This window comes from Empidonax traillii, unplaced genomic scaffold (assembly GCF_003031625.1).
Source record: "Empidonax traillii isolate 1590-97213 ecotype Southwest subspecies unplaced genomic scaffold, ASM303162v1 scaffold55:size2822071, whole genome shotgun sequence".
NCBI classification, from domain to species: Eukaryota; Metazoa; Chordata; class Aves; order Passeriformes; family Tyrannidae; genus Empidonax; species Empidonax traillii.
The window spans coordinates 1,695,592-1,719,523 of NW_020955248.1; the positions used below are offsets into that span (position 1 = coordinate 1,695,592).

The window sequence follows — 23,932 nt, forward strand, 5'->3', positions numbered from 1 at the left end:
TGGCTTTGCCATCTGTAAAATAGGGCTGACTAATACTTCTTTCACGAGGGTGAAAGTGAGAAGGAAAAATGCTCAATAGAGGCATAATTCTTTTGGAAAGTCAGGTGAAAAGCGAGAAACTACAACCATTTTCCTTAGCAACCCACCTGCACTCAAAATCAACTGAAAGTGCAAACAAAAAGCAATATAAAAACGTAGCTCTTTTAAAATGTGCCAGTAATGCTCCGATGCTAGACCTTAGAACAGATTCCCAAATCTTTAAAAAAGATTGTAGCGGCTAAACTATCACATATGTTAAACAGCAGTAGCTAATTGGCCTGTCCTACCATAGAAAAGAACAATGAAAGGAAACGAAGAACAGCTTTCTGCCCAGAGTGCTACCTAATCTGGGAATACATCATCCTGCTGGCAGATTGCTTCAGTAATCTAAGCAAACGAAGGTACTGGGGGACTATGTGGTGATGGTATCAGCTTAGGAAATCCCCTACCTCACATATTCTGGTTATTTTCCTGCCCCACAGCATGGCACGTCTGAGGCTCTGCTGCAAAATACATCAGCCAGCTAATCCAGCTGTAAAAACATTTTTTTCTAAGCTGCAGATCAATTTCCCAGCCCAGCTCACAGCACATCACAGACATCACAGACGTCACAGACATCAATATGGAGAACGAGTGAGGAGGAATACATTAAACCAGCACTGCCTGATAACTTTGTCTTACAAAAGAACTCTGACAAACACAGTGAATGGATGTGTGTACATGTACATCTCCAAACAATTCATTTATGTCTCCTGACAATCCATCTCCACGTACAGATAGTAATGCAGCCTCTTTCACACATATGCTTCGGGGCAATTTAATATTGGTGTGGCAAGAATTTTACCACTTTTATGATGTACGGAAGGAGCCAAAACACACCCTAACCATGACCTCTTCTGTGATAGCTTTTCTGAATGAGATAGCTGCAACTGAGATAGTATCTAAAGAATCCAGTCCTTGAATAGCTGCTCCTCTCTACTTTAGTGCCTTTGTCCTGTTTGCCTGCACTTTATTTATTTTTCCAGATTTCACTACAAGCAACCTGTATAAGCTGTTGCATGATGTGAATGTAGTGCCATAACAGTGGGTTTCTAATCAGGAATCAGACCACAGGAAGGTGGAAAGGAAGGCAGAAAATTATATGTCAGTAGCACTTCTTCAGGATTGAAAAGTACTTTCCTTGTGAAAAGGCAAAGAATAAAAAATATTCAGAATAAAGGAAAAGTGGGGGAGGAAGGGAATAAAAACCAAACATCCCTGTTACTAAAACATGCAGTAAAATCTATTTACTACCTAAACAATTTTTACTCCAAACCAGCCAGTTATGACATTCTCGGATATGTCGCTGCAAAACAGTAAATGGTAGAGGGGGATTGATGTCCCGTTCCAGTTCTTTCTGTTCCGCATCTTGCCTCTTGAGTTCTGCTGAATGTGACATTTTTCCCTGGCACCTAATACACAGAACTCTGCTGCTAATTTTATGCAGAGTTCTCAAGCTGTGTAATTTGAGGCCAGAGACTCCTCCAACAGCCTGCCAGACAGAGTGCACACCCTTCAACACTGCTTCTGCTGTAGAGAAATGGGGGATGGGAGAAGGAAATGAGCCAAACAAGAAACAAGAAACAAGCTTCCAAACTTGTCCAAGATGTTTAGCTGATTTTTGGCTCTTAGATCTACCAGGGATCTATCTCCAGCTCTCCCTGTCCTGTTTGTCAACAGACGGTTCAGTGAATTTGCCAGCAATTACAAAGCCTCAGTCAACTTAAGACACACACTTTTCCCTTTTTTTCCCACATTAGATTATGCCTGGGTGCTCTAAAACTAAATCAGGCTTTTGGACACAAGGCTCTTTTAATATTACCCTGATGAGATAGAGCGAGAAGTGATTTCTGCAATATTATAATCAGGGATTTAAAAGAGAATCTAGTTTCTCTTTTCCCCACCCTGGTTAACATCTCTGCATCTCCCAGAGATAGTCTGCACTGTAATATATTCCACTAAATGAGGATGAACAAGTAACCTTAAAAATATGGGCTGATGTACTTAAAAGGGGATTGAACCTGATGTATCCCCATTAACTGATCAGAAAAGTCTTTATACCAGATGCCCCTCTTTGCTTCCAGCTAACTGGAGCAAATTTTGCTGATGCCTTTTATTGGAATCATCACTTTCCACAGTAGAGAAAATATTGAATTAGACCCATTTTCAATACTACTTACTTCTACCTTGGTGCTGATAAGGCTAGAAGGAGAACATCCCACACCACTGTCTTCTCCTCACTCCAGCTTTCTTTCTCTTGACAGTATCAACAACACATAGTAAGTGGACTTCAGCTTAAAAAGAAAAACAAAAAAGAACTTTGATAACAGAATTAAATCAATAATATAATTCTTCTCCTACTGCAAACACTTTATGTTGGAGCAAAATAAACTGCACTGCCTAAAGACTTCTTCAGATGGTACAGCATCCTCCTCACTAATGTTTCTCTGATAATTACATTGACCAGCAGTACCAAGTAGAAACCTGGGCTGAGACTAAATGAAATCTTTCTCCAGAATTTGAGAAGAGCTGGGACTTCTTTTACTGCTGTTCAGCTGCAAGAGAACATCACAAGCTTTGGCATCCAGAGAACTTTCTTTGTAGTTCATCCCATCATGAAATATGTGCCTGTGTAGGGAGAAGAAGGGAAGAAGGACTGGGAAGAGGAATGTAGCCCTTTATTCCATCTCTGGGATGTCAGATAAACAAAAGATGAGGCATAAAACTCAGATAACTTCATATACTGATCTAGTACAGCCATCAACATGTTCCACTCCAAAAAAAAGTAGAGAATGCAAGGAAAAATAGGGAGAATGCACAGCTGACAAAATGAGGAACATAAAAGAAAAAATAGGGATTGTGGAAACAATCAAATGTAAGGAAGGATTGGGAAGAATCCATCTTTCCTCTAAAAAAGTGCAGTGTATTTCCAAACTTGACCCACATGTGTCCGGCTATCTAATTTATGAGACATGAAGCTGACCAACCAGCAGGCTGGCCATAAATTATATCTCTTAGATACGCCAGGATAATTTACATTAGGAGATAGCAAAGGGAAACTGATGAATAAGAATTTTGATCTTACCCTCCAGGGAGCTGCCTGGAATATACTGTGTTGGTACCTAAAAGTCTGTAGGTGTCCTGAGGTGGTAATATGCCTTGCCAAGACCTCTCCATTATAAAAGCTAATATATCACAGCCTTTTTTCCACTGTCTGACAGCATGCCTGCCTAGCACAACTGTACATTCAGATCCATAATACATGCAAATTTGCAGACCAAGCTTTGCTCAAATCCTTGCCTTTTCCCTCTATAGCTGCACTCCTTTTTTCTCTTTCTTCTTTTTTTTTCTTTCTTTTGCATTAGCAAAGCAATAGCCAGTAGGCCAATAGAAATTACTTTCCTTCTCTAGTAAATGCTTATAAGGCTGTATCTGGAATACTGTAAGACTGTATCTGAAATATATCATTAGTTTTGGATCCCCCAAAATGAGAGAAATACTGACAGCCTGGACAGAGCTCAACCGAGGACAAATAAGTCTGGAGCACGTGATATATACAAGGAAAGGCTTAAGTAAAGGCTGTCTCTTTTAGTGCAAAGAAGAGAAGACTGGTAGGGAGATATAATTATTAATCCAACTAAATAAAGTGGGATGAAAGAGAAGACACAGCTAGACTCTTCTCCCAGGAGACAGAATCTCAAGATGCAGCAAGCAAAAAAATCCCACTGGACATAAGAAAAAATAATTCAACAAAACACTGTAACAAGGGCCTAGAATGGCAATGGGATCTCCATCTGGGGAAATGTGCAAACTTTAACTAGACAAACTTAACCTATCCTTTATATTAGGTCAGCTTTGAGCAATTCATTGCACAGATGACATCCGGTGGCCCCATCTAACCTTATTTATTCTATGTTCAGATACCAAATGCTATCTTCAGCTAACCAAAGTCTCCATCAGTTACTGGTCAACATATCCAAAACAATCTGCTTGACCTAAACTGAAATCTCATATGCATTTGGCAACCGTGAACACTTCTGACAGTCTATGGTACTGCGTTATAAAATTAAATTTCTTGTAAAAAGAAAAAAAAAAAAAAAAGAAATGCGAGGAAAGACAAGTTCTAAAATCAATGCTTCTAAAATCATTACTTTTAATAAGTTCATAGTAAAATGTATTGATGGATATTCTCAGATTGGCTTGCCAATCAATTGCCAGGAAGAAGCAATCAACTGATCTCCATGCCTTGCTTATACTACCTACCTCATGCATCTGAAAATACTTTTCTCTTTGAAGACCAATTTTTCCCTCTTCACCATTTTCCCCTCTCCAAGCCCATCTTCTTCCTCAAACTGCTTCCCTCTTCACATCACCTTTTATTGTCTTTTTTGATCCCAGTCTCACCCTTTATTCTTCTAGTCTCGAATCTCTGAGTTGGAAAATAATAAGTTCTTAAGGCAAAGAGAAGTTAATTATTTGGCTTTGGGCCTGCTTCTGCTTTGTCAGCTCTCTTGTCATCAAGTCTATCAAGTGTATGGAGAAGCTTTGGAATGACAAAGAAACCCATAAATTGACCTGGTAATCCCAGGGAAAACCTGGTCTGCATTAATGATACTTGTAAAATAATCAGGGGAGCTTGATGCCTAAAGTTCCTCAGAGCAGCCTTCCTCAAATGTTGCCTGACACATCAAGTATTCAGTGCTGAAAACAGGGGGAGGAGGGAAACATGTCTGTCATGAAAATGAATAGGGCAAGCACTAGACCTGCACTAATTTTATTAACAATTAATTAATTGCTAATTAGTTAACTGCTAATTAATTATTTCTAATTAATAAAATTTTTCAGGTTTTCTTTTGCCTTAGTAGTTTGGCTCCCATTACTCTCAGTCTCTTTATTCCTGCTAATGCTGTGGCCCTTAGACATCAAGAGTCTTAGTGTAAGAAATAAAATGGTAATAAACACTTATCATGCCTGGCTACCTGTCTGACACAGTGAAACAAAAGATGAAGAAAAATTTACACAACCTGAAATTGGACTCTTTAGGCTATTAACCAGTGAACAATCAGAAAGTCTGCAGAGTTTTATGGATATACCTGGTTCAGAGAACAAGAATCACAGAAGATAACACTTTCACCACACAACTACATAACTCCAATTGGTATTTCAGAGATATAACTTGAAAAGTCGGAGACATTCTGCTCTCATTTACAGAAAAGTCACTGTTGACATACATTTGAATGCCAGATATGGGGCTTACCAGTCCATCTACACCATGATGTAAATATACAAAGAGTTTATGAAAATCAGAAATTTTTACCCCAGAAAAATTGTTAGTTTCTCTCACTCTTGAATCCATATTTGGATTCATCAGAGCAGAACTGTATTTCTACTCTGAATACTGTCTTTCCAATAGTTACAAAACAAAAAGAAATTTAATACATGCTTGCCTTGGCAATATAGTTCACATTCTTACTGATGATTGTCTTACGCTTTCAAAGTCTATCAGATCTGGCTAGGCTAACAGCAGACGCTCTGCTTTTACATATAATCCTTCTTCAAATCTCAATAAACTCTTTGTTGAGATAATAGCCATCCAGCTGCTAAACTCACAAGATAATTAAAGAGTCTGTGAAAGGACATTTCTTTTTAAGCAGATTTAAATTTTATCAAATGATTAGTCCTCTTAGTTTGAATAATAATTATTCAAATACTTTTTTTCTTTTTAACCTTTTCTCACCTAAGTTCTCTCTTGGGCTCTTGGCCAATAAAAAAACTAATCTCTGGGATAGCAGAAGAAGGCATGAAGAAGGCAGGGAAAAAAAGGCATTAAATAGTTACTGGATTCTCATTTAGGTTCCAAATCTAGCTTGAGAGGGACTATTCACAGTTTAAAAGTTAAGGATAAAGAAGACTGTGCAAGATCACAGTGCCTTTGGCATAAGAATTGTTTCTTGCTACGAGACATATAAGTACAGTACTTATAAAAGGCCCCAGTTACAGTTCAGTCTAGAAAATGTGATGCAGTATAAAACCAGTGAGAAGGAGCATCTAGGAAGAGAAACTTCTAGTAATTTCTAATAAGTCTATTCTGCAAATAAATATCTGTCTGAGTTTTCCTGTAGTGATTTGGTTTGAGTCTCCATTTTTGATTGGACATATAAAGTACTGGTCAACGTGCCTACTTTTACTATCTGCAGGTAGATTTAAGAAGATGTGGTAGCCATGCTTAAGAGTTTATACTTGAATTAATGTTGCCACAGAAGTCTAAAGACTTTACATATATATCTGACAGTCCTTAAGAAAGACATAATGGGGAAAAGGAGTTAACAATAGCTATGTTTAAAGGGCTAGCAAACTATCTAGAACTACAGGAGAAGGGTGTTTGCTATATGCTATTGATTCCAGTCAAGATACTTTCTCCTTCACTTTGTAAAGTGAACAGCTCCCTTAAACACTTACAAATTTGGTTTTCTTTTTCAAAGTGTCTATATCTACAAAAATCTCTCCTTGCCCAAAACAAACCTATTTATTTCTCTAAACTCTGACTGTATGGTGTGCTATCATTCTAAGGTAGACTTTCGCAGATGTTTTTGTTTTGCTGTCTCATCTTCAGGCTCCTTTTAAGGAGCTATTAGTCTTTACGGTTCCCTAATCCCCCAACTAAATTTATCAGCAGATGATTGCAGCCAAGAGTTAAGCTAAATTAAACTTTGAAATCCCTGTACAGTGTATCAGATGCACTTCTGGAGTAGGGAGCAAAAAGTTCCAAATGTTCCACTTATCAAAAGTTAGGAGGACCATTATTTTGTCTAGAGGTTTCTCAAAGCTTCCACACATTTTTCAAGATGACAACAATTTCCCTTATTTTATATGAGCAAGAACTGCACTATGGAAACAACCTGTCATTTAACTCCATATCAGGTGTGTACATACATGCATACCCATAAATTTTCACATAGGTATGTACTTTCCTCTACAAGTGTGTGTATTATGTATGGAGGAGGTATGTACACTTAGGTTAAGGCTGTGTGCGTGTTTGAGACATCTGGTCCAACTGACACCCATGGTGAAAAGGTATTTATCTACATCTCTCTGTCTCAGCATGTTCCCCAGTCTTCATCCTCACACACTCAGTCATTCCCTTGTTTGCTTCTTTCACACACTCATAAGCACTTATCAGAACAGATATCCCTCCTGCCCTTAGTGAGCAATACAGTGTTCTAAAAAATTTGCATGTCAAGATCAATAGTTGGTTAATTCTGATGACAATCTATGACCTTCCCTTATTATTTCAGAACTGTAAACTTTGTGGTTCTTCTATGTCAGAAGTTGGACACTTATGTTTCCTCACATATATACACAAACATTAAAAAAACAAACAAACAAAAAAAAAAACAACCAAAAAAAAACCACCTAAACCAAACATCACAACAAAAAAATAAAAAAAACTCAAAATGAAAACCCAAACCAAAACATAAATAGGACAGTCCAGTACGTACTCTTTCTTATAAAGAAAAAAGCACATGTATAAAATATGACAGCTTAAGAGGAAATGGCATATGATACATATATTTATTACCTGTGAGACAGTAATCACAGTCTAAAACATCAGTAGTTTCCAGAAGTCACTGTTATCTAATAAGAGATCAGCACTCACATAGATTTATGGTGTCAATGAAGTTCCTAACAAATTGGCCTTTTCTCTACAAAGTAATTATTCAGTGTTATTAATTGATCCCCATCGCGTTGCAATTCCTGAGAAAAGCTCTAGAAAGGGGCCTGGTGAAATCTTCATTAAAAACAACACAAGAGTCTCAATGACAACTGTGGAAGATGGTTCAGATCCTAAAAAGACAACTGAGTTGAGACTCCAGCTCCCTGGATATAAAGGCAATTCTTGCAAACCAGGTTACACTAAGCTGGTGAAATAAAAACAAACTTCCTCTCCAGAGACTTCATAGCATTTACTCGGAGGCCAAATCAATGATTTGTTTCCAAAATCATTTGTCTATCCTTTCCATCAGTTGTTTTTCCTCAGGAGAGAAACTGCGTATCTAAAGTGTGATTTCTGCTGTCTGTTTTCCCACGGCTACCAGAAACTGCTAGAAAGGGAACTGGGCACATCACATAAAGTGTCAGGTTAACAAATACCAACACAACAGCTCAGAGAAGCAGACACTTTCTCCCACCTTCCTCCTCCCATATCACACTATAAGAAAAGGGAAAAATAAATCAACAGAAAACTAGCCAAAACCATATAAGGGGATCAAATGTGTCCTTCAGAAATGTAAGCTTATCTAAAAATAGGATGAAAGGCTAAGCAAGTCACTTGTTTTTACTCATTGCAGTAATAAAGGTTCTTGTAAGGGATTTGCACAAGTTCTGTGCTGTTACAGTAGCATCTGTCTCCTCATTGCTGGAGAAAAATGGTGGCGAGGATTTAGAGCATGTATAACCCGAGAGAGAAATCATCTGTCATCCCCTCACGGGGCATTAGCAAACTTTCCCTCTCCTGGGAAAAGGCAGAGCCACTCTCCTTTCCCTGCCTCCTGTGATCACAGCTTTAAGTATTGTTACAATATGCTTATATTTCATGCTTATGAATAATGTTAATAACTGGAACAAATCCAGCTCTGTTAAGAAAGAGTAAAAGAAGCCCAATCAAAAAGAGAAAACATTCCATGCAGTAAACAGGGTGAACCTGGTAGCAAAGAAGAGGTCAAGTAACAAACAGATCCTCTGCGTGAAAGGGATGATCCCTTTGCTCCACCCAAGTCAAACTGCTGTCACAAGCTATACCTCTCACCATCAAGATCTAGAGCAACAAAACAGAAAAGGATGGTCCATTTTGGAAGATGTCATCCCAGGACAGGATGTGCCACTGTACTGTGTGGTCTCAGGTAAACAGTGGATTTGTTGGCATTTCAGTTGCCTGCCCTTTAACAGGAGAAAGTGTTGGAAAAATAAGTCCCTAGGCAGCCAGGCGATAGCAACAGAAGACACAAAGGGGCACTATCTCAGAGATCAACAAGGTTTTTAGTATGCCCTAATACTTGTTTTTTCCTTCCCAAGTTGAAGAGTAGAATTGTCAACAGAAGTGCAGAAAAATAACAGAGATGATACATTTCAAAGAGGCAAAATGCTGCCAACCAACACATCATTTGTGTCTTGAAGGTCTCTCCTTCATCCGCAAGCAAGATAATAATATTCAATTTTCTGAAATATTTCATTCTTCTTCAAGACAGCAGCTTCTGTGTCCCACTGAGATCAAAACTCAAAGGCCCTGGGAGGCTACTGCCTCTAACAAATAACTGTCAGAATACCACAACATGAGCTAAAAGTGCTGATGCATCTGTACCACATGCTGAGTGGATGCTCCACTTCTAGATTACAACTTCTGGATTACAACCCTTCTTTTACCCACACAAGGAATATATATACAAACTTATGAAAAGGGGAATGCAAAAAGGCCTGCAGTAAGGTGATTTCTACAAGAGATTGCCACTGTAAACCTTTTGGGGAAGGAGAAACAATACAAACATCCAAGAAAATAAAGCATGCCCATAATGAGGATCCATTCAGATGTGCATAATATAAAAAATGTAATATAAACATCAGTTTCTATAAAATGTGTTAGTCCAATAATTTTTTTTTTTTTTTTGCAAATAATCTTTTAAATTATAGGAATTAACTTTTTCACTTTCCAAGGAAAACAAAGAAATCACAATATACAAGATTATGAACAAGGTGGTAAGATGATTATCAGAAAGAATATCTAAAAGGAAATTGTAAGAAGAAGTTGTGATACACTGGAAATGGCAGAGAAAACATATTTCCCTTAGGAATATGCCTGTGAATCTTTCTTTAATAATTTTTTCTCATGAATTCAGAGGATAAGGATGTTACAAGAGACAAACTCAATTTTTCAATTTGCCATTTACCTGAAGGAATCACAGGTGAATGCTGCTGGACAAGCTAACATTTGAATGTCTGTCCATTCTCTTAGAAGTTTAGAACAGGCAGTAAGAGTGGAGGTTTCCTTCCTCAAGTCTTCTTTTTAGGCAACCTAAAGAGACAAAGAAGAGAAAGCACAGGAGAGTTCAGTGTTTGTGTCTGATTTAGGCCATGAACTACATGGATATATGTTTTTAGCACACATAAGTTTGTTTTGTGTGTATCTGCTTATTAACAACTGGACTGATGCTGTTCAACTCATTTCATCAGGATGACTTAAAGAGACTAAAGATTTATTTACTGTTATTCTCCTTGGCTGGATTCAAATCATTAATTAAACTTGAGAAGATATCTCATTTACCAATTATGCAAATGGAAGAATTGTTTTCTAATGAAATATTGGCAATAAATAAACAGCTGACACAACAGTGCTCCTGTACTGCTAATAGTTATAGACTTCCTTAGCTAGCAATTTCCACTTGGGAGGTTGGCAGGAAAACCCCAGACTTGCCATTTGAGCATCACTGCTATAAAATTCTTCCCACTTGCTGTTAACCCAGAAAGATATGACTCCCTGACAAACCTCTAACTTTTAAATCCATCTCACTGTGCACTAACAGCTCGGAAATGAATTCTAAAAGCATAAGGGAAAAAAAAAAAAAAAGAAAAAAACCCCCAACAGATTAATTAAAGAATAACTATCAACATTTGAGTTATCAAAGGATTCCAACTTCTAAAACTACAGTCCAATTTCCCCAAAAGCTGTTTACCCTGATCTAAATACTTTGACTGTTCTCCTACCAGCAGCCTAGTATAAATAGGAATAAGTAATGAAGCCATGGCTCTGCTGTGATAGTTTTTCTGGAATATAACCCCTGTGGTAATAATTGCATGGGCTTATCCATCCCAGTGTGAACACCACAGGAGTGTCAATTATGACAAATGTCTGATACCCACAAGTGTCTGTTGCAAAGAAAACCAACTGTTTCCATTCTCTTAACCTTGGGGTCAAGGTTTCCCACTGGGACTAACAGCTTTTTTTCCTGCTGTAAATACCATTTGAGATTTGCTAGGAGGTGTTATGATACACAGACCTACTCTTTCAGCACTAGCTTTTTTTCTTGTTGGGTAATTTGAGCCTAACTCTCCCCGAGGGTTTACACCTATCTCTGTTTTTCATTTGTATTATCTCCTTCGGGTGAGACATTTCACTTTCTTTTCCACACCATTTGCAGTACAAGCTGGAGAGTCCCCAAAGCCCCTTGGTGGCATGGACTATTAGAGACCTGTTTCTCACCTCTGGGGTATCACTTGCAGCCATTTGCTATTTTCAGCTTTTGAGACAATTATCAGAGGAATGGAAAAATCCGCAAAACTGGAACCACTAAGCTTCGATCCTAGGAATACAGACTTCTCCAAGGCAAACCAAAGAACAGGCCATTGCAGGAGGAAATGATGATTAGTAAAATAATGGATATTTTCAGTCACAGAGTAGTAGTATAAAATACATATACACCTGAACAAATATGCTCATATGGAGCCTAAAGAGTGCATATAGGAACTCAAAAGCATATAAGCAAAGAGTCAGAGTATATGTAGAGTGACCATTTCTGGTTTACATTAGGGGAAAAAGAAGATTGGGGGTTTTTTGTGGCTATTGTAAGTCATTCTTTCAGTTGACTTACTTTTCATATACATTCTGGCTGCCTGATCCTTCCACTTTTCACATTTGTGTGGTATTATAAACTACACCGAGGAAAATAAGAACTACCACTGTGGATCCAAATAAATTCCTTCCAGTTTTCTAACCCAGCATCCTGTCCCCAACAGTGGACACAAAAAAAAGCCTTTGAAGGAACATAAGCACAAGGCAATTACATTATGATGCTGTCACCTAATACTATCCCAAATCTCAACTACTTTAACTCAGGAGCTTCACAGGCTGGATGTGGCCTGTAGGAGTTCAGTAACCTTCAGTGAATCTCTCTTCCATGAATTTACCCATTCTCCTCTCCAACACATAAAAGTACTCGTCATCACAAAATCCTTGGCAGACTAAATGTAGTAGATTCTACATTCTTTAGTAAGTAAATGTATCTTTTGAAAAAGCCTCAGAAACCTGAAAAGTTTAGTGGTTCTTTTATCATGAGAGGTTTGTCCTAAAATTCTGGGAAACTTCTGATGTGGGTATCAACATTTCATCTTCCCAATTATGTCTTGGGGGAAATAAAGAAATTCCTATATAACGTGTATTGGCTATAAAATGCTTCAAAAACTTTTTAAACAGAATATACTGCAGGCATGCAAAATATATTTTTTTTAATATTTTAAATTTTTGCGTGAATTCTTTCCAAATCTAAATGTACTGTGTGTGAGTTAGTATCCACCAATATACATAGTATATACATGTTGGACTGCAGCAAATTTGCCCGATTTATCATTCTTGTATAACAGGTTGGAGACTATAACAGGCACTTTAGAACACTCTACAAGCTCAGACAGCAAAGGAACTCCATATTATGCTGGGCACCACAGTACCAAGAAGATGCCAACAAAACAAGGGGAATACAAAAAAAAAAAATTATTATTATTACAGGTCTAGAGAGGCTAATTCATGAGAAAAGGTGTAACATAAATAATTTTGTATAGCTTAGCTTACCCAAGGACTGAAGGATATTATAACTGTTTGTAAGATCAAATGAAAGGCATGAGAACCTAGAGAACAGAGAAAAAGAAGGCTGATCCAGACACTTCTATGAGCTACTGATGCAATAAAAATATATACGAGAAAATTTAGCTGGAAACCAAGAAACATCTCTTATCAATAAACCCTCTTATCAACAAAGCCTCTAAAATTTTAGAATACGCTTTCAAATAAAAAAAAAAAAAAAGCATATGACTTTGAGCCAGCAGTGTGCCCAAGTGGCCAAGAAGGCCAATGGCATCCTGGCTTGTGCCAAAAATAGTGAGGTCAGCAGGACTAGGACAGTGACTGTCCCCTTGTACTCAACACAGACGTGGTTGCACCCTGAATCCTGTGTCCAGTTTTTGGTCCCTGATTACAAGAAGGATATTGAGGCACTGGACCATGTCCAGGGAAGGGCAACAGAGCTGGTGAAGGGTCTGGAGCACAAGTCCTGAGGAGAGGCTGAATGAGCTGGGGTTGTTTAGCCTGCAGAAGAGAAGGCTCACAGTGACCTACCTTATCACTCTCTACAGCTACCTGAAAGGAGGTTGTAGCCACGTAGGTGTCAGCATCTTCTCCCAGGTAACCAGTGACAGGACAAGAGGAAATAGCCTCAAACTGAACCAGGGGACATTCAGTTTGGACACTGGGAAGAATTTCTTCCCTGAAAGGGTGGTTAAGCATTGAAACATGCTGCCCAGGGAAGTGGCAGAGTAATCATCCCAGGAAGTGTTCAAGAAATGACTGGATTTGGCACTTAGTGCTGGTGGTCTTCAGTCAAAGGTTGAATTTTATAGTCTTCGAGGTCTTTTCCAACCTTAATCATTCTATGATTCTATTATTTCTTTAACAAATAAGGAAAAGAAATGGTGAGTGAAAGATGGCTGGCTGGTAACCCCGAAGACTGAAGTTGCTTTTTACAACACAAGTAGTACACATGGGAGATAGCAAGAGGACAAGCTTCCTTTCCAAGGTGCTATGCTAATGCTGTGATGATACCATGCAGAATACTGGGTGCATTGGTTGATAGAGACCTGGACCACCTTATTATTATTCAGATTACAGTTGTTTATGTGTGGTGGGAAAGAGAAAAAAAATTATAATGGATGAGCATACCCAACTCTGCATTGTATATATATATATATATATATATATCCTAAAGGGGAAACCCAGTCCTTATCTTTTCCTGAATGAACATAATTGAGATGATAGAAAAAATGTAACCCCATTACCAAGACTAAGGAGGGGTGTAATACAAGCTTCCTCCCTAAATTCTATCATTTCACACAGGTGAACTCTCAGTGAGCCTGTTGCCAAAACTCTCTACGTCTTTCAACTTAAGGCAGATTTTTACAAACAATCTAGAAGTGTCAGATTTTGATTTTAGACTTCGTATTAAAAAAAAAAAAATCAACTAAATGCCTTTTAATTAAATACTTGACATGTAACAAAGACCTCACTATATGGTCAGTGTGGTCATAAATCTGCTTCTCCCTTTGTAAATAAGCTTTAGTAAGAACTAACTGAAAGGATAAGAAAGGATTTTCACTAATCAGGATTGCTTTCACATGGCTGAATTACACAGAGGAATCACAATGACTAGCCCTGCACTTGCTCTTCTTTCTCCAGTGCACAAATGCACTCATTCCAGTGGAGCAGACAGAAATGGAAGTCACACTCCATTAGCCAAAAAGACAGTCCTACAATCCTTATCCTCTCTAAGCTGCCAAAAGAAGGTAAAAGAAAAAAGTTGTTCTGCCAGCTACCAAATGGAAATGAGGCATCCAGCTAACAACCATGACATACTGGTACCTCTAAACCAGAGTCTAATCTTGGTACTACATCAAAGATTTATAATATGTGAAAGTTTAAGGCAAACCCCACATCACTGAATTTAGCAAACAGCATACAATGATTACACTCTTCCAAAGGTGACACACCAGTTGGCTGAAACATCTGGACCCACATGAGGCAGCTATATCACACTGTAATTATCACCTGCTGTGAGCTAGGGCATGGACACAGTATTTGTGAGAAATAAAGGAGGCTCCTGAAAAGTAATATTATTTCCTCTACTACTGAAGCACACTGAAAATTCAGAAACCACTACAGGAAGTGTAATAAAAAACAAAAAAGAGAGAGAACACCACAATTATTGAATTAACCTTTGTCATGTTTGATTCAATAAAGCTACCTCTTTAGAAATTATCTAAAGCTGCTGGAGTACTTCCAATTTATCACAGAACTCGGCATCAAAATTATACTGGCAGTAGAGAAATATTTTTAAATATTTTTAAATATCCTATCCCATACATATCTCATTTATCCTTCCTCACTTCTAGGATCAATTAATAAAGCCAGAAAAAATCAAATCTCACTTTTGCAGAACCTGTCTTTCCCCAAAGATAATTTCCACCGTAACACAACAATCTTAGTTGCTTTTTAACCTAAGCAATGTTGGGTTTGATTATTGAAACAGAAAATATCTTCTTTTTTTAATTCACAAATATACTCCAGGTAAATGTGATGCATAGTCCTTTATAAAACGTTTTCCTTTGCCAGAAAAACATTATACATCAGGAAAAGTGTCCCCAGATGGATTACAGAATAGCAAATATGTTTCAATGGCATTTTTATTTTTGTTATTATTGCTTGACAGAGTAAAAAATAGAAGTGGCTTCAAAGGTGTCTTTCCCTGGAATGAGCAACTCAGCATAAAGAGAATTTATATGCTGAAAAGGTTACAGTCAATGTACTATGACTGTATATATTGTATCTCTGACTGTATATATTGTATCTCTTCATTTACAATGTCTTGTCTCTCCTAAGAAAGCTCAGGTTGTAAATTTTTTAGACTTCTATAGCACCTTGCCCAATGGGGCCCTGAATGCAGATTTTGGATGCCCCTTTAAGTATGAGCAATCAGAATTACACAATTGAGTTTGCTGTTGCCTGCAGGGAAAAAAAAAAATATATCTGCCTTCCTTCAAGGCCAAGCGGTAAAGCTGAATGTTGCAGCTTCAGGTGCTGCAGGCAATTTAGAGCTGTTCTATTTTGTTTCAAATAGTATCTGTCAGGGCTAAAGAGAGAAAAGGACAAACTCCCGAAAGTGTATTTGTTTCCCTCACTGAATCAGGGGGTTACAGCTTCCTATTCCCTTCGTTGGCGAGCAGAGTCCCATCCCTCGAACTGAACCTCCTGATTCATTGTGATCTCCCCGATGCCACTTTGATCTGATGTATGATTCATGGTCCTTTATAAAATGTTTTCCCTTGCTAGAAATACATGAAATATCAGGAAATGTGTTCCCAGATGGATTACAGAATGGCAAATAGTTCTCAATGGCATTTTTATTGTTATTTGCCTATTTGCCCTGAAATAGCTCATTTATACCGCTTGCCTCTCCCCTTAACACTAAAGTTTCAAGCGGACCATCAGTTTGCCAAGGTAATGGGTTTTCACAGCCAGGGGAAGGTAAGAGCCAAGGATTATTAATAGTGTTCTTCGATTAGTTAAGGGAAAGATAAATGTGACACCGCCAACAAACCCCCTGAATATCTGATACCACTGAGGAGTGGGTATCACCTGCCGAAAATAGAAAGAGTGAGAGAGATTATATAAGTGGGGTTCCTACCCCGAGTTCCACCTCATTTTGACCACCTCCCTATTTCACAACATTTTCAAGCGTGCTTAGGAGAGATCCAAGAGGTAAGTAGCAAGAAAATGCTCAAACTTCCACAGCAAACGTGGATTCGCCAGCTCCTGACAAGAAGCAGGATCTTCGCCCGAGGGAAAGCAGATTAGGATATCTTCCATCTCTCCGACCCCATCCCCCTTTCCACAAACAAAAGCCCAAAAACAAAGAGATGCAAATCTCCCAAACACTGAGGAATGGCTTCCCGCAGAGGAGACTCCAAAGGAGACCATTAAAAAGGAGTAAATAAGTGAACACACTGAGGGGGCACTGAGGAGAAAAGGAGGGGAGAAAGTAAAAATAACAAAAGGAAGTGAACGAGAAAGCAAGCAAGGGCTCGGCGAACAGAATTTGCTGAAATGTCCAGCCGTGAACCGAAGACAAAAAACCCTAATATCCAAAACACGTCGAGAAATGGCATCTCTCCTTCTGCATAGACGATCCTAAGCGATGGGATGAAATTGCTTGGTGTGGTGGTTAGGAAGCTAAAGGAAATATTTCACTCTTTTTGTAAAGCACCACCGTCTTTCAGCCTCAGTCTTTGGCGTGCGGGCTTCTTGATGTTCAGGAAACTTTCCGTGAATTGTTTGCCTTTGGCAAGCGCGGGCCGATTTCTACTTAATTTATTTGGTCTTTTACTTAGTAAGAATATCATCATTCTGGCGCTGGTGGAAGGGGGAGTTGATCTACATGAAAGCTTCTGGGCAGACAACTTGGAAATTCACGGTGTGGATTTTGCAAATAGTTCGGGCAGGAAAACTGGCAAAATCTCAGAGGTAAAGACAAACGCGTCATTCATCTCGCAAGGATGATGAGAAAAAGGTGAAGGGTCGAGTGTGAAACTGCCAATTCGTGAAACGCCTGTTTTATTAGAATAACAGTTTTGACTACAGCTTGGTGGTTAAAAGCTTCTGGAAGTTTGCTAGTTGTACTTAAACAGGGGCAGTGCTGAGGTTAGAGACGGGCCTCAGCCGCTCTCCCATCTCAGATCCCCACCTGTCCGCTTTGCAAACCCGTGTGTCGCTGCTTTCACTTTTCTGGCCATGGAGGGTACACGGCTTCTGAGCAGGGCACGGGGAGCTGGGGGAAATGTTATTTACACTCTGTAGATGGCTCCACCTGATCTGAAGCCTCATTTTTCTGACACCTCTCACTTTTCGCCTCCACAGCATGATTAGACCGTAGAGCCCTCACAGATCCGATGACGGAGGGAAATCTGGGCAGTTCGCGCATCGTTAGGGATGCAGAGGGAGCCGCCAGGCTCCCATCCCCAGGACACAGACACGGAATGAGCCTCTGGCCGGTTTGCTTGGCATGAGGCTAGTTAACCTGATAGGCGTCTGACAGCACAGCAGGCAGCGCTCCGCATCGCCTCTGCCAGCTACCTGCTTGAGTTACCCCCAGGGCAGCCTTCCAAATTTGCTCTGCCTTGTCAGCAGAGAGGGGTTAGCACCGAAACACGAGTCACCCGCAACGACAGCATCTTCACTGGCGGGAGGTCAGATGCGTTCCTGTTAGTAGCGACCTAAAAGGAGGCTCTGTGGCTCCAAGAACGAGAATACCTCAACAATGGGTTTGCAGAAGGTTCATAAGAAAGGAGAAAAACCTGCGGAGACTGAGGCCCAGCTCCTCTTCACACCGCACCGATGCTGTACACAACAAAAGAGGGCGATGTAGTATCGGGCCGGCGGCGCCTTCACTGGGAGCAAGAAGGAATTCTCTCTTCCCTCAGTTAAGGAGAAGTAAAGGGACGTCAATGACATCAGATCTCGACATTGATCTCTGGCAAATAGTTGTGTATTGATTGGTCTACACTTACACTATGCGTTAAATGGACTAACGGCAAGGTTTTAAACCTGTGATACAACGAGGCGTTTCCAACCTAGCTCTCCAAGCTGAACTCCGCTAAAGCAAGAGACCCGAGTACCCTGAATACTGTCTTTACTGCACCCTACCGCCTCCCACATCCGAAACAAAGGGGGCTGCTGACCCATGTGGGAAGGTGCGCAGAGCTCTCCTGTGGGGCTGAGGTTTATCTCGGTTCAGCGTCCCAGCGCTCAGCTCCTCTTTCCCTGTAGATCAAGGAAGGATGCGTTCAGCCTAGGGAGAGGGACTCGGCTCCCCCTTCCGTCTCCTTGTTTGTCCTTGAAGAAAACTAAGCATCCCTCGTACCTCAGGAAATACACGGAAAGAGGGGAGAGGGGGGACTTCCAACGAGAGAACACCGACAGTCCCTCCCACAACGAAGAGACGCTGTATAAAAAGAAAAGGGGGGGGGGGGGAGGGGGGGGAGACCCCAATGTCACCTCCTCCTCCGTCCTTCTGCGCTCAGTGGCATGGTAATGACTCACCCATTATAGCTGAACCTGGGCCGCGGAAAAAAAGGACGGGGCTCTTACTTTTAAAAGCACCAAGCAATTCCTGCAGCGCGACCCGAGGTTCTGCACCAGCCATCCCCTTTTCGAGGCCGCTCTCCAGCGGCCCCATTCAGAGGAAAGGTGTGATCGTGGCAGCAGGACCGGGCCGTACCCGTCGATCGCGCCCAGGGATCTCGCTGCCACCGCTCTGTCCTCCCCCGTCTCTCCTGGAGCAGCGATGCCAATACTCCCGCCGAGATCTGCCCTACTACTGGGCCCGAACCTTGGCTATCTCAGCCTAATGGCTCCTGCCCAAACTCTGGGAGCAAGTTGGACAACTTGCCATATTTCATGTGAAAAATGGGCACAGATTCTTGGAGAATAAGAAACAAACCTAGAAAACACATTACAAATCCTTTTTTTTTTTTTTTTTTTTTTTTTTTGACGCTGCCGGGGAGTGCCTGATCCCACCTGAGAAGCCCACTATCTCACAGGAGTTCCGTACGAGCATGCTGTCACCTTGCATCTCGTTTCGCCATATATCACGGAAGATTCTGCAGCATATTGTGCATTACAAACGGGATCTGTAGGATTCGCAGGCATGTGATAATTAATTCAGCGAGGATGATGCTTAATATGGACTGGCCTGAAAGAAACGAGGTCTAAAAGGAATATGTATGTGAAGGGGAAGGGGAAGGGAGAAGGGGAGATGTTTAAAGTGTTTGAACGATAAGGCAAATGTTCAAAAGCTACATTAAATTTGTTTCTCGACCTGAAGAGCAGCTTGAAGCTTGGCATATGCTGCAGTTCCTTACTCATCACCGAATATAACGGGTAAAGCTCGTCCTGACTTACTAAAGAAAAAGGCTCTGCTTTGCACCACTAGTTTGTCCACCGCACCCGAGGACTTGACCTTGGCAAAACTCTTTCTCCAGCCGGTATCTCAGCAGACTCTGGCACTGCTCCAGTAAGGCTTAGGCTCCAGCCTCCCAGGGAGCGACCCCCACTCGCGTCCTCCCCCACCCCCGTCCCCTCAGAGGTATCCCCGTGCCCTCTCTTTAGCTGAACCCTCGCGTCTGTGGACTACCTGGTGCTCTGCAAACTGGAGAGCGACAGCCCACGGCACTTATCCACGCAGAGCTATAGAGCTGGCACAAGTCCAGCCTTTCCCGGTGTGCCATCCCCACACAGCACTGCAGCTTTGGTCATATGAGCAGAAATGATGAGAAAAGCACTTTTTAATCTTTTCGCACTTGCTTCCCTGTTCAAACAGTTGCAGGATGGCTATGACTGACGTGCTCAGCGCTGAGGATATCAAGAAGGCTGTGGGAGCCTTTTCAGGTGAGTACTTTTTTCTTTTTTTCTTCTCTCTTTTCTCTCTTTCATCTCTTCAGCTTAGGATAGCAGTGCATTTATTTAAGCTATGGGAAGATTAGAGGAACCGGCTAGACAAAATTTCAAATGAGGATGTGTTTTCAGAAGTGCAGTGAATGCCTCTGACAGGTTTATGAAGTACAAGGCTGCATTCTCAGCAAAGTTGTCCTGCACGTTACCGAGGTGAAATATTTATTTTAAAGGAAAGCAAGCAGTAACTGCAGAAAGACTTTGCTTCTACCGAGAGGATACTTTCAAAGGGAACAAAACCCTCGGCAAACCACGCTGCATTATATCTTGATGTGGGATGGGAAGTCAGCAGTGGATATCGGCAGCTTCCCACTCACTGCTGAAATTCAGTTTCGGCTATTAGGGAACTCTGTTTCCCATTTCAAGGAGATAAGAAACCGCTCTTGTACTTCCTATGCGGAATCCCCGGGTGGACTTAGCTTTTCGGAATGGAACAGAAGGCAACAGTAGAGCAAGCGGGTGCACTGCTCGACTGCAGAAGACCTCTGCAGGGCGAATAGCTGCAGCGTTCAACACTTTCCTCTCAGACTCCTCCGGGTTTCAGATATTCCTTATTCATCTCATACATCGCGACCCCTAAAACTAACAGCAAACCCTCTTCTCTGTGCTTACAGAGATTCAGGTAGTTAAGGTTGCTCTCAGAGAAACGCCAGAAATCGTGCTCCCGGATGCACGTTCTCCACCCCCTCCCCCCAAAACTACCTGGCTGACCGCACCAACCCGGAGAGACGCCTCTGTCTGTCCTGGTCTGTGCAGTGACCTTCCCGAATAGACAGAAGCGCAAAACCCGCTGAGCCCGACTCATCTCAGCAGCCGGAGAGTCAGAGGGACTCACAAACTGCCTTGCTCAATTGAGCAGCTGTTTTACTCATTAGCTTCCATTGTCCTATGGCCATCTCCAAGTCCCAGAGCAGCTGCAATTAGCACCAAGTAATGACAGATCTCAGTCAGGCAGATCACGAAAGACTGAGCCTCCTTAATTTTACGTAATAGGAAAATTTAATGCGGCGGGAATAAGAATGGATGGGGAAGGGAAAAAAAAAAAAAAAAGTCCACCGCAGGTTTTGGAGGTCACTGTATCGGATTTCTAATCCACATCACAGTCATTACGCTACCTGGGTGGGACAAAAGCGGGTGCGGTTAAAGGACAGGAGAGGTGGAGCAGGTAAACTCATTTATCTCGGCTCCGATTTCAAGGGCTCCGGGTTGTTTGGGTTTTTTGCCTCCCCGGAGACCGTTCCTCACAAGGTCCTGCAGGCAGCGCGCCGTACAGCACTCCCTTGCAGGGTCTGAGCTCACACACCACGACTGAACATACCTTTGGCGGTCGATGTGCAACACTGATTTCTAGTAAGTCTCCAGGAAAAAAGCGAAACAGAGCTGCTCTGAGACACTTCTCGCAATGCTAGGCTACATAGTTGAGCAAGAGCTTTTTTGGGGTTAGTTTTTTTTTTTCCCCAAGGGTGGAAGTGTCAAAAAGTGACAGCTATGTAATAGTCAGTTCTGCCCTCAGATGTCTGTTCTGATGTAAAACTTAGCAAGAATAAAATAATTAAAAAATGTTTAAGGCGCTGAAATGAGACTAAGGAGGTTAGAACTGAGCTCCCAACTCTATCACAGACTTCTTGTGTGACCTTGAGCCAGTCTCATACCCCTGTAGCTCAGCTCTTTATTTGCACAATGAAGACATTGCATTGCCCCTCTCCCACTGTGTTTATTTCCATTAGCACCTGTGAAGCATGGACGATTACACTGCGCACAGTGTCACATACAGCTCCTACCACAGTTGGGCTCGACTGTCCCTCCCAGGACAGGACAAACAGCATCATGGAAGAAAACCACGGGTGTGTGTTGGTGTATGTTTCAATGATTTTTCTAAGCATTCCTCTGGTTTTCATCTCTTATAGCGGCTGAATCTTTTAATTACAAGAAGTTTTTCGAGATGGTAGGATTGAAAAAGAAGAGCCCAGAAGATGTGAAGAAGGTTTTCCATATTCTTGATAAAGATCGGAGCGGCTTCATTGAAGAGGAAGAACTGAAGTAAGTAAATATACATCCTTTCTCTGATAACCCCACCTTAAGAATCTAATTCTCTGTGATTGATTTTTGGTGGTGGTTTTTTGGTTGTTGTTGTTTTTTTGTTTTGTTTGTTTGTGGTTTTGTTGTTGGGGGGGTTGTTTGATTTGGGGTTTTTTGTGGTTTTTTGGGGGGTGTGTGTTTTACTTTGTTTGTTTTTAACAAAATCTAGGCAATAACAAACAGTTCAAGCTCTTGACTAGTATTTGTGTGCAATGTGAGTTGTTTGCTAAGCATATGATCTAAAGTGTGTTGGAGATACCCAGTTGTAACTTCGATTGCAGGATCCCTGAAACACATGAATGGTCAATACCTTACAGATAGTTCTTCAGCCAAATGCAGTTTCAGACTAAAGTGCTTCTCTTGAATGCTAAAGAAGGTCAGCCAGTAGAAGACACAAACCTGGATTCCAACTTGCATATCAAATCAGTGGTAAAATATAAAGATGCAGTGTAATTGCTCTGGGCGAAAAAAAACAACCCAACTTTTTTTTTTCCTTGCCTCTTCTTCAGGTTTGTACTGAAGGGCTTTACCCCAGAAGGAAGAGACCTATCAGACAAAGAAACGAAGGCTCTTCTGGCTGCTGGAGACAAGGACGGTGATGGTAAAATTGGCGCTGATGGTATGTGATTAGAGGAGTAAACTTTGACAGTAATGTTCCACTATTACTCTTACACATTAGAACTGAGAAAACCTAAGAATCATTGGGGGCTGTGACCTTCTGAAGGGCACAGTTTGAGTTTAATGAAATGCCAAGTCCTGCTACATTCGCCATGCCTTGCTTGGAGGTTTTTAGGGAAAAGGAGCCGAGTTCTGACACTAGAGGGGGCAAGAATTCACAGAACGCGGGCTGTGGTTCAGGCACACTACAGCTCAGGACTAAGTACCCCCCAAATTATAGTTCGATCAGTTTAATTTGTCTGTTATCAGTGAAGTGAGGATCAGGACACTTCAATTGCAAAGGTCCAGGCTCGCCTATAAAACTTGAAAAGAAAAAAGGCTGAGTATCAGCATTTCTGCTTGATTAGTGAGCAGGAAAGCAATGCATGACTTAGCAAAGCAATGCTCTTAAAATTCAAAGTACACCCATTTTGCTACAGAATTTCTATACAATAACAGTCTATCCAGCTTATGATAGTGTTTACATGGGGCTTCACAGCTAAGAAAGCTTGTCACTCCCTTTTACTGAATATAAGAAATACAAGAAAAGAAAAAATTTTCCTCTCACAGTAAAAAACTACTCCTGTTTACTATTCCCCCTTGGGATGAATCAGTTTAGCCCTCATAAAAAACTTCTCCATTTTCCTCTTTCTGGGAGGTGAGAGTGAGTGACACACATCGGAAGAGACACGAACAGATGCAATTCTAAACTAAAACTTCCCTCATTGCAGGAGACAGTAGCAGAAGTTTGGGGCCAGAGTACAAAGTCATCTAGAGAGCAGGCAGTTGCTAAGTTTCTGTCATATCAATAAGCCATATCAGAAGTTGAAATCTAAAAAAAAAAAAAAAAAAAAAAAAAAAAAAAAAAAAAAAAAAAAAAAAAAAAAAAAAAAAAAAAAAAAAAAAAAAAAAAAAAAAAAAAAAAAAAAAAAAAAAAAAAAAAAAAAAAAAAAAAAAAAAAAAAAAAAAAAAAAAAAAAAAAAAAAAAAAAAAAAAAAAAAAAAAAAAAAAAAAAAAAAAAAA

At 40.6% G+C, this 23,932-nt stretch overlaps 2 protein-coding genes across 15 annotated transcripts in view; one reads left to right on the forward strand and one right to left on the reverse strand.

Moving 5' to 3' along the window:
• NCF4 (neutrophil cytosolic factor 4) overlaps positions 1-23,932 on the reverse strand; it is a 55,166-nt gene that overhangs the window by 15,830 nt on the left and 15,404 nt on the right. The window contains exon 1 of one of the 11 annotated variants that reach the window (XM_027879523.1): positions 10,020-10,098. The exons of the other annotated variants lie outside the window; for them this stretch is intronic. Coding sequence (XP_027735324.1) covers positions 10,020-10,060 — 41 coding nt within the window. The 5' untranslated portion in view covers positions 10,061-10,098. Of the gene's footprint in view, positions 1-10,019; positions 10,099-23,932 lie in introns of those variants that run through there. 11 annotated transcript variants of the gene reach the window in all.
• Positions 16,340-23,932, forward strand: part of PVALB (parvalbumin) — a 13,453-nt gene continuing 5,860 nt past the window's right edge. Inside the window, exons 1-4 of one of the 4 annotated variants that reach the window (XM_027879541.1) lie at positions 16,340-16,426; positions 20,043-20,110; positions 22,081-22,213; positions 22,762-22,871. In XM_027879541.1, coding sequence (XP_027735342.1) covers positions 20,050-20,110; positions 22,081-22,213; positions 22,762-22,871 — 304 coding nt within the window. In that variant the 5' untranslated portion in view covers positions 16,340-16,426; positions 20,043-20,049. Of the gene's footprint in view, positions 16,427-19,349; positions 19,369-19,663; positions 19,737-20,042; positions 20,111-22,080; positions 22,214-22,761; positions 22,872-23,932 lie in introns of those variants that run through there. The other 3 variants (XM_027879538.1, XM_027879539.1, XM_027879540.1) reach the window with 3 other exon arrangements.